General features: G+C 40.9%; 1 protein-coding gene and 1 pseudogene across 1 annotated transcript in view; both read right to left on the bottom strand.

Moving 5' to 3' along the window:
- Positions 1–1,505: 1,505 nt before the first annotated feature.
- LOC140310328 (uncharacterized) lies at positions 1,506–2,479 on the bottom strand (annotated as a pseudogene).
- A 2,208-nt stretch (positions 2,480–4,687) lies between these two features.
- pdzd2 (PDZ domain containing 2) overlaps positions 4,688–11,286 on the bottom strand; it is a 58,326-nt gene continuing 51,727 nt past the window's right edge. Inside the window, exons 19-21 of the mRNA XM_072388601.1 lie at positions 10,720–11,198; positions 10,429–10,573; positions 4,688–6,237 (exon numbers count right to left, since the gene is read on the bottom strand). Coding sequence (XP_072244702.1) covers positions 6,158–6,237; positions 10,429–10,573; positions 10,720–11,198 — 704 coding nt within the window. The 3' untranslated portion in view covers positions 4,688–6,157. The remainder of the gene's footprint in view (positions 6,238–10,428; positions 10,574–10,719; positions 11,199–11,286) is intronic.

Here is an 11,286-nt window from a genome sequence, read left to right as displayed (position 1 = left end):
GTGGGTAGGACAGCATCAGTGCAGAAGTTAATATAGGACAGCACAGATGATGTGAATTCCTCAAGATCTGTGCTCTCTTTGAACACTCCCCAGTCAGTGTGCTCAAAGTAGTCATGTAAGGCTGAAGAAGCCTCTTCAGTCCAAACCTGTATGGTTCTGGTAGTGGGTTTGGTCCTTCAGATCAGAGGTTTGTAGGCAGGGATCAGCTCCACAGAGATGTGATCAACATGCCGTTGATGAACTTGTGGAATTTGGGGAGCACAGCTTTTAATTCTACATGGTTTAAGTCTTCAGCCACGATCACAGCAGCCTCTGGATTTGCGTTAATGTTACTGCTTATCAGGCAGTAGAGCTCCTCCAGCGCTACCTTAGCATTAGCTCGCGGTGGTATGCAGGCCGCTACGATCATAACAGAGCTGAGTTCTCTAATCAGTTTGAACGGTCTGCACTTCACTGCCAGGTATTTCAAGTTGGGGGAGCAGAATGTTCCAATAGTGTTTTGTAGCTGTACACCACGAGTTATGAATGTACAGCACCAAACCTCTGCCTTTGGTCTTTCCAGAACCCCAGGCTGGCTGGATGATGGTCAGGTTGATGGTTCACCATCACGTTTCAAACAGATTTTCCTCTCTCAGCGACACACTTAGGGATAAAACTAATTGGTAATTGGCAGCTCTATAGTCAGAAACGTGGCATTAGAGACACCGGCGACCATAGTCAAATGCATTCCGGGGGCCAGAGCGGACGATGTAAAGCCCTATTTGAAATTCAGTTGTATATTCACTTCGGCGGTACTGACACCCGGTTACACCAATCGGAGGTCACTAAAATGAATGTTGCATTGGTGTGTAATTTTGCCAAATCAATGTCGGACTCCGTAGTTTTTGGCTCTCATTTCTAGAAATATGGACGAATTTATTAGTCATCCAAAAACATGACAACCCAGGGTTTTAGATCAGGATGCAGAGTGTAGTCTTACACACTTCTCTGCAGCTTCCCACCTGCTGCTAACCCCCAAAACACCATAATAACTGTCTGCTCCCACACCACCCAAATTAAATAAATCAATAAACACAAAAGGAGTAAATCCAGAAAACCAAGATTAGTTTTAGCTCTTTTGAATCTCTGATTCTGATTTTTTCCCACCTAAAGTGGAAATCACAAAAACCTCTTCTACTTGTTGCTGTGTATTGTCCACCTGACTTTCAGACTGCAAGTTTACTTGTTGTTCCCAGAGTTTCTAAAAGTAGAATGGGGCCCCTCTCTGTGGAACCAGCTGCCAGATTTCCACCTTCCGTGTGGGAGACCAGGGTTCAAATCTTGAAAGTTTCTACCTCCAGCAGGGGTCCTTAGGCAAGACCCCCTTACCTTATCTGCCTACCTGTAAGTTGCTTTGGATAAAAGCGTCTGCTAAATGCATAAACATAATGACTGACCCAGCATAATGACTTACTCCACTTCTGGAGAGAGACAGAGAGATACAAGTATTAAGTGAGCTTCCCACCTGATGGAGCAGGCTGGCTGTTTGGTCTCTGGTGTCCCCTGAAGATCCTCGTCAGTAGATCCAGGATCACAACAGATTACCCTGGTCTCATCCATTTTTATGTTGCAGATAGCGGAAAATGATAAGTCACTCTGGCTTTTGTAGGAACAGTTGAGTGGATGCCAGGATCCAATCTCATGACAGCTCTCTCATGTCCCCTGGTGAAGTCCACTGTGCATAGTTTTTCTAATTCAGGCATACTAAGAGCCCTGAGCTTCCGCAACCTGCTGGTGAGAAATCTGCCATGTTTCCTTTGCAGAACCAGGCTCAGGGTGTGTACCATGGAGGTGTGAGCAGGACGTGGCTGCAATTTGACAATCGTCTGAGATATAGTATTTCTTTGCTGGCTCTTGCAGTCAACAGAATTAACCAAGCCCATATAACCAGCAATTTTTTGGTTAAGAGAAGCTGTATGTGCCAGAGTATAAGAATGAACATCATTCCTTTTAGCCACGGGTTTGTCAAAGTAATCCAGGCTTTCAAATTACTTTATTTTATGTTGAACAGAGAAGGGATTGTAGTCTCCAGATAAGGCAATGTTGGGAGAAAACACAGATGCTAATCTTGTATTCTTGCAGTCTTTAGTGTCTTTTGAAATAAGTGTTTCATTGAATTTCATTACTGGTGATAAAATACCAGATGATGAAGACAGCTGAAGTTCTATGAATTTTCTCTGAATGACGGGTGGGTGTGATTTGGCTGTTGATTTGAAACCTAAATGGACATTCCTCTCCTTTGCCAGTTGTACAGTTTGTAATGTACTTCCTGAACATCCATTCTCGTCAGCAATTTGCCATCGATCACTCGGGTAATCCATGGTAACTGTTCCCATCAGTCTGGATACCAGCATTCAAAAAGCTATTCTCGGCAGCTGTTTGAAATTTTGTTGCCTTTTTCAATGAAAAGGGTTTTCACTCATGGATGTTTTTTGTGAGTCTCATCATGTGGTTGGCTTTTACTCTTAATACTTAAGCCCTTTAATTTTGCAGGACCCATTTTAACCTGAAGTTTAAATATACTACTCCAGACAGAACTGGAGTTGTTTTAGGCCAGATGTCTTCTTATGTAAGGCGCACACAACAGGGTTTAAATGACCTTTTTTCTTGTTTGTCATTGATGGAGAAACTCCTGTATCTGATCTGACACTTGAATTTAAGATGTCAGATCCAATCGAAGGTGTTTGTTTATTCAGATTCCTTGATGAATCTGAGCTCTGTAAGCCATTTGCATGCATATTTGCAGTAGTAGCCTGAAAGATGATGTTTGTATCTGGTTGAGATGTTAGGCTTTGGTTGCTGTATGCTTGGCATACATCAACTGTGGCACAGTTAACAGGGCACTCTGTAGCTGATACAGGTCCTATTCTGGTGGAAGTATGACAAGGTGGCTATGAAGAGGAAACCCCTTCTAACTGATAAAGCTGAGAGTACAAGGTTGTTGCAACAGGATTCTCTTTGTTTGTTAGTGAGACAATATGGGAAGACTCAGACAAAATGGAGGCCTGATTCAGGTTAATTTGATTGCTTACACACTAAAAAGGCAACTGGTTTAAATGAGACTGTCCACTAGCAGAAGGTTAGACCCATGGAGAGTACCATCAGCCATCTTGCTTAGCATTGGAATGCTTTCAATGTTAGAGTCACTCTTTTAATCACTGTCTCCATTTGTGGGATACATACTTTTAGAACCAGCATAGGGTCTTTCCAGACATTTCTCATTTCTTGCATGTAAGGTGGACTGGTCCAGGGAACTGGGTTGGACTTGAAAGGAATTGCCAGCTTCCTCAGACAGGGTTACTGTATGTTGACTTGAACAGGAGGATACAGGTTTGTTAGATAATGTTTTGAAAGGGAGTTTGATGTGTGCAGATGCATCACAACAGGTGCTCACTTCTGATAAAAAAAATGGTCAATATTTTTCATGGGTATTTGAAAGTCATGGTCTGTTTGTTTTGTGTTGTTGGAATTTTCTTGGTTTGCACATATTACTTCATCAGATAACTCCTGAAGAAATTGAGCTGTGTTCAGTCGGGTGGATCCGCCATGGCTCCCTGATGACATTATTAAACTGGATAGTTCATCTACAACTGGGACCAGATATAAAAAGCAAGCAATTTAGTCAAGACTGATTGAAGGGGTAATGATGATAAACAAATTATTTGATTTTATAATGTACTTTTTCACATTCTCAGTGCACAGTGAGGTTATATATAAGCAAATGTACAGTAGAACTTATAACTATGCAGAACTATAATTCATTATGCAGGGCAATGCATAACACTGATGCACTGAGCATCTGGTCAGTCTATTCTTCAATTAAAAGGTTTTTGTAGACTAAATTACACAGATAAGGTGCAGCCCCGGAAAAAATCTAAATCATAAAATATTGGTAAATAGGAGCAATAATAAACTTAGTTCATCACAGGGTGAAATGGGCTTTTATGGACAACTAACTAAGTTAAATGAGAGCCAAAGTCAACTACATTATCATTATCACATTATCAACGATGTTGTAAATTGCTACTATCAAATATTTAGCATGGAATGGACTAATGTATCTTATGGCCTCACTTTTTTAACACGAGATTCATTAAATAAGGAGATCATGCAGGCAAGCTGGAGAACACTAACTACATACTACATTATAAATTGCATCAGAGGTGCTTGATTTATATCACCCTACAGACAGAAAATAATGGTAAATGACTAGACATAGACAGACATTGCTGTTGCATGCTCCCCGAGGTCACATGGATGTGTCAAATAACATAAAAAAGTGGATGACAGGAATTATCCATCCATCCATTTCCTCTACTCCCTTAATACATTTCTGGGCTTGTGGGTGGGGCTGGATCCTATCCCAGCTGCCATTTGGCGAGTAGTGACGTACACCCTGAATGGGTTGGCCAGTATGACAGGAATTATGTGTTTATCAATTTTAAGTTTTCAGTATGGAGAAGGTAGAGTCTGAGAAATTGCCCATTTTCCTTTTATTATAACAACCTGTAACTGAATCCCTGTTCAATTATGTACAAGCTTTAAACAGCCATTTTCAACTGATAGGTAGGTATGGAAAAGTTTTTAAAAAATTTATAAGTAATAAAGTAATTAATAAGGAATAACAAGTTGTTATTGTTACCTCTATTGGTGACCAAGAAAATATAGCTCCACAGCAATGTTGATGTTGCATTAAGAACAACACTAGTGCAAAAAGATGACCGCAGTTGAGACATAGTTAGCATACATGGAGTGAAACTACAGGGTAAATCTAGTGTCAGTAAAATATAGTGCATAAGATAATCACCATGGATAGAAAGTCAGAGGCTTACAGATTACTTTGGGGGAGGGAATGAGGGAGGGTTGACCCTTCATCTTGGTCAGCATAAAAGGGACAGACATGAAATGATATTAAATTAAAATAAAATGGAAAAAAAGAATACTTTGATAATCGCAAAGGGAAAGTATGATGTTACCGTACGTAATTCTTTCTTTTATTAGTAATTAATGGTGAGTAACAGTCATAAGCAGTTGTTGCACATAGCTATTGCTGCTGGCAGAAATGACCTCCTGTACCATTGTTTATTGCAGAGGAGTTTGAAGAAAGCCTCTGACTGAACACATTGTTGTTTCATCATTATGTTTTATAGAGGGTGAGCAGTCTTCTTCCAGTCTCCAGTTGGCTCCAGAGCACTCCCCAGCACAGAGCCAGCCTTCTTTATCAGTTTGTTCAGTTTCTTTGAGTCTCTGGCTCTGATGCTGCTTTCTGTTGTGCTCTCCACAACAGACTTCTAGAAGATATGTAACATCTTGGTGTAGCTCCTTTAAGATTTACATTGTGTTATGTCCCTTCTTGTAGTCCCAGGTATCTGTAGACTTCTACCACCTTCACCTTTTTAACCTAGGATGGAGACACTCTTGTGCATCACTGATACGCCCAACAGCTGCAGATTCATCTGAGTATTTCTGGAGATGACAGGAGTCGTACTGGAAGCCTGAGATGTACAAAGTGAAGGGAAATGGTAAGAGTACAGTCCCCTGTGGTGCTCCTGTGCTGCTGACCACCTTCTCAGACACACACTCCTTCAGTCTCACAAACTGTGCTCTGTTTGTGAGGTATTCTATAATCCAGACGGTTGTTAGGGCATAGACCTATATTTTTTGCAGATTCTTAGATGACGAGCTGCAAGCTGAATTGCATTAAAAGCACTGGAGAAAACAAAGAACATGATCCTCATTGTGCTGCCTGCTTTGTTCAGATGAGAATGGGCTCACTGAACCAGGTAGATGATTATATCTTCATCACCAACCCTAGGATAATTAGCAAACTATAGCGGGTCCCAAGGCGTGTTTATCTGCCTACTGTAGTAAGCCACTAACAGTCTCTGCAGAACTTTCATGACATGGGATTTGAGGGCAACTGCTCTGTAGTCACTGAGGGCAGATGGATGAGATTTTTCAGGTACTGGAATGAGGCAGGATGTCTTCCACAGCACAGGAACATTCTCCTGACTCAGGTTTAGGTTGAAGAGGTGCTGTAGAATCCCATATAGCTGTTCTGTACAGGTCTGCCAGACCCTGGAGCTGACACCATCTGGACCCGCAGTCTTGTTCTGGTTCATTCTCTCAGCTCCCTCTTCACCAAACTGCTGGAGACAGACAGGCTGGAGGGGGAGACAGGGGATGTCTCAGCATGTCCTGATGTGGGGGAAGATGTTGGTGAGGCTGTGTTAACATCCATGACTGATGTGCATGGTGACATTATGGAGGTGTTTTAGGGAGGATGTGGGTACAGGTAGGGTGTGAGGTCTGTGTAGCTGGAGGCAGGAGAGGAGCAAGCTGAGTGTTGAGCTGAGCTGAACTTATTGAAAAACAGGTTTAGCTCTTTGGCTCTGTCATTGTTTAAGATTGTGTAAGTGGGCTTAATTTGTGTGACCAATTAACATTAACTACAAGCAACATTTTTTTTCATTTGGTTTTCAACCCACTATCATCTGTCCATTAATTGGAAACCCATAAGAGGCTAATACGCTTTCACCCACCTCATAATTATAGCTGAATTTAATTTGAGTTACTTGAATGGTGATTTTGTCAGATGAGACTGCGGTTATATAATCAGGATTTTATTATAGCAGATTGACAGTCTGGAAATGCTTTAAGTGATCATCAGTTGACACATAGTCTTAATGGGCTGATTTTCAGATGCTTTTTACAACATATTGCTTTTTTTTTTTTTTTACATAAAGATGGAACTTTGGAGCATGTACAGAGTGCCTTGGCCTATCCGAGTCTAATTTAGCATGCATATACATTAGGGCTGTGCAATTTGATCGATTCTGCTATATAAATCGATATTTTGTTTTCCAAGAAAGTATCGATTTGTAAGCCACGAGTATCGATACAAAAGTCCAATTCAAATCTCCGTGTTTACCCGTTTGCAGGAGGAGCAATTTGGTCAGCCAGCCATTAGTGTCGCTGTAGAGCAAGTTACCCGTTTAGATACTCTCTTTACAAACACGCTGAAGTCTACCTCCTCCTTTTTACGGAGTCAGAGCAAGTAGATTCAAGAAAATGGCAGCGAATATAAATCCAGCACCTTTATGCTTAAAAGCAGATGTGTGGGAACACTTTGGGTTTAAAAAGAAGAAGGAAAGTGACAACTTAGACAGGAGCATCGTGGTTAGCAAACTGTGTCATACAAACGTGAAATACTCAGGAAATACCACCAACCTACGAGCCCACCTAAAACGTCATCACCCGGACAAGGTAATGCTAAGGGAGGACCCCAAGAAGCTGCGGCGTGACCCAAAACAAACCATGCTGGATATTGATGGCAGTTGTTCCCACAAGTTTTCATTTGCTTCACCAAGGTCTATTTCCTACTTTATTTGTCAGGATTTGAGACCGTATTCGGTGATGGAAAACACCAGTAATCCAGTAATCGTCACTGACAATGCGTCAAATATGACAATTGCAGCTGAGAAGGCCACATTCACACTTCATTTCAAATACTATGCTCACACCCTAAATCTGGTTGCACAACGTGCCCTCAAAATCATAGCAGTCGCACGCCTGCTGGGAAGGGTGAGACGCATTGTGAATTTCTTCAGACGGAGCACCACAGCCAACCATATGCTGAAAGAGAAACAGAAGCTCCTACGACTACCAGAGCACAAGCTGAAGACGGATGTAGTTACCAGGTGAGTGTGTGGTTAATTTTCAATAGTTTATTTTATTTTTTATAACCAATTTGTTTTGTCATTTATGTAAAGCAGCATTCTGTGTATCTATGCTGTGATGTGTGAAGGGCACGATAGGTCTATAAATAAAGTTTATTTATTCTATTTAACTACAGGTGGAATAGTGCGCATGACAAAGATTCCTGGAGCAACAACCGGCCATCTGTGCAGCCCTGCTCTCGAGTGAAGTCAGGAAGACCGAGAAGGATCTGTGCACACTGACTGAGTCAGACGTGACAACAGCTGAAGAAGTAGTCAGCGCGCTGAAGCCCATGAAGGAGGCTACACATGTCCAAGGAGGCTACACATGTCCAAGGAGAAAACCCCCACAGTGTCAGTCATTGCTCCCCTCCAGGACACACTGATCAATGGACTGAAACCAACTGAAGGTGACTCTGCAGTCATAAAAGAGATGAAGGCTGCCATGGCTGGGGATCTTCAGAAGAGGTACACTGACCTCAAGGCAACTCTCCATGCATGTTCAGCGATGGATCCAAGATTCAAAAGTCTTCCCTTCCTGACTGAGAATGAAAGACAGGAAGTTTATGATGGACTGATTTTAGAGCCTGCAAGACTGAGCATGCAGTTATCAAAGGTAAGGCAGTGATGGATACTGCTAGGTTTAACCCTTGGCCTTGTACCCTATCTGCCATCTCTTAGTGAGAGAAAGCATAGGCCTAAATAATACAATGTTCAAAGTTTAAAAGGCAAATCTTACAACATTAACAGTTTAAAATAGATAAATATTAATTAGTTTAAAAAGCATAAATACTATCATTTTAAATGGGATCTCCAGTATTTTTAAACCTAGACCTTATTTCTGGCATGAAATACGTTTATTTACTCACCGAGAACAGTTTGGCGAAAGTCGGTGTCCTTCGAAAGCTATTTACAAAACTCGCGATCGGCGTATATCCATATAACGGAGTTAATGGGGCAAGGACGATGCGGCCTCTAAATAAGGCATCATCTGTCTTTATTTCAGTAGTAGTAGTAGTAGTAGATAAACGTATTTCATGCCAGAAATAAGGTCTAGGTTTAAAAATACCGGAGTTCCCCTTTAACAGGTGTAAATATAGTAATTAAAAGATTTATTACAGTAAAAGGTCATGAATTTCATTTCATGTTGACTTATTTAATTTAGTCACTTTGGAGTGTGGATGACGAAGGGACAGGAAATGCTTGCGCTGATGATCAGGGGATGGCATCTAAAGGAGAGGCTGTAGATGAAGGAGAGCAATTCATGGAAGGAGAGGAGTCACAGTCAGTATTACCTATTGTTATCCAGTGAAGCGCATTGTGTTGTATGAAACTCTGTGTAGGAATTATGGAATGTGCTTAACTATAAGTAATGTGTTTTTGTTTAATTATTTGAAGGTCAGCATCCTCCACCCAGGAATCCAAGTCTGTCTTGTCCACTGGCAAGAGTATTCACTCTTGTCACAGCTTGCTAAAAGGTACCTCTGTGTCCCTGGCACTAGTGTTTCCTCAGAGAGGGTCTTTTCCACTGCCGGGGTATCATCACTGCTCAGAGAAGTACACTTTACCCAGAGCACGTCGATCAGATTCTATTCCTGAACAAAAATCTGGAGAGAATGTAGATCACTTGGTCTGCAGTTATGTGGAGAGTAGAGTTTCTGTTTAGACGTTCACTTAAGGCCTTAAACTAATCTGCTAAGATGGGTACAATTTTAAATTGGCTTAATTGTTGCTCCTATAGACTTGAATTATTGACTACCATGGTTTATTTTTCTTTTCTGCTGGCTACCTCACATACTTGTAGGCCTACAGGCCTTAAACTACTCGGATAAGATGGGTACATTTGAAGTTAAATGTTTAAATAATCTTCTTAATTACTTGAATTAAAATTTGAGAATTTAAGGTACTATGTTTACTTACCTGGTGGCTAGACTGGCTACCTCATATGTTCATTGTCAAGCTAAAAAAGTTGTCAAATAATCTATTTGGAACAGGCCGCTTGCTGCACTTCTTAACTCTCCATTGTTAATTGTAATACTCCACTTTATTTACTTTTCAAAGGTTTGTAAGCTACAGTTTGCACTTTTTCAATAAATGGAACAAATTTTCTCAACACATCTTTGATTCATTTAGTCCAGCATTTGAAAGCTGTAGACTCCAATCAGACACATATATTGTGTAATTGATGTTTTTAGTTTTAAGTTCTATTAATTCAATCCAAGTAAATGTAACACTCAGAAGATGTAACCAACATCTCTCTGTCCCTTTTAAATCTTTCAGAAAATTCTGTAAGTGTATTGAATTATATCGTATCGAATTGTATCGTTGGCCAAATATCGTGTATCTTATCATATCGTGAGCTGAATATCGTGTATCGTATTGTGAGATAAGTGTATCGCTACAGCCCTAATATACCTGCAGGAATGATTCCCAAACTCAGTGAACCCCAAGCTCAGTCTCTGGGTGTAGTTATCTAGTTTGAGAAGCTTGATTTGTACATTTTGGGTGAACTGACATGTTTACATTAGCTTTGAAAGTCTGACGTTTTAGCAAAATATGTTTTTGTGTCATGTAGACATGCTTAACATCCTATAATGCAACCAGACCACCAAATTAACCCTTAAAATGGACCTCATCTCAGTTATTTTGAAAGTCTTAATCAAGGTCTTACCTGGGACTGATCTCCTGACTTCCAAGGACAGTGTCATTGGAAGATTTTCCATGAGCTCACAAATTTCCTGATAGCCAGAGGAGCACACTATTTTATCACAAATTTTGACAATCTCATCTCCAGGACAGAGTTTGCCTGTAGAGTCCTAGGAACAACAGCAATATACATCAAATTTAGTGATAGAGTGATAAACCCAGTACTGCTCAATTCTCAATTACCGTTATAATTTAAACAAATAAATAACGAAGAGATTTGGCATAATGGTGTGGATAAAGGATGAATCAAACGTACCCACTCTGCTGCACTGCCAGGCTTTAGCCCAGCAACAATAACTTTCAGAGGAGATGACATAATCTCTAGGTCAAGCCCAAATGATTCTTCCTCACTTCTTTTCAGGGTCACTGTGTCTATTGTGCACACACCCACAAGATCACAAGCATTTCCCTTCCCATAAAGCTGTTGGGGACTCAACCCTGCAGCAATACTTGGGTTTTCTCCACATAGTGTGGAATTGGAAAGGACCTGGAGCAAACTTGGAGCAAGTTCATCAACTTTGGACTTTAGTGGCTCGGGCTCACTGACTTCAGAGTCCTCATTATCATTGAGCTCATCTTCCAAACATATCACCTGTCGCTGGCAGAGCAGTGGGCTTCGTACTGAAGCAGGGCTAGAGGCAGTAATGATTGGGCAAAATGGTTCTACGTGCTGATTGGGAAGGACAGAAGTCTTGTCTTGTGATGAGTTGTACACAGGGTCTCTCTCCATTTCTGCTAGAGAATGAGTGAATGTTGAGAACAACATGCAGATTAAATGCTTATGTTGACAAAAACATTTAACAGATTTTTTTTTTGTCATTTA

This window comes from Leuresthes tenuis, unplaced genomic scaffold (assembly GCF_036924035.1).
Source record: "Leuresthes tenuis unplaced genomic scaffold, fLeuTen1.0.hap1 SCAF_6, whole genome shotgun sequence".
In the NCBI taxonomy this organism is placed as follows: domain Eukaryota; kingdom Metazoa; phylum Chordata; class Actinopteri; order Atheriniformes; family Atherinopsidae; genus Leuresthes; species Leuresthes tenuis.
This window is presented reverse-complemented; position numbering and strand designations above follow the sequence as displayed.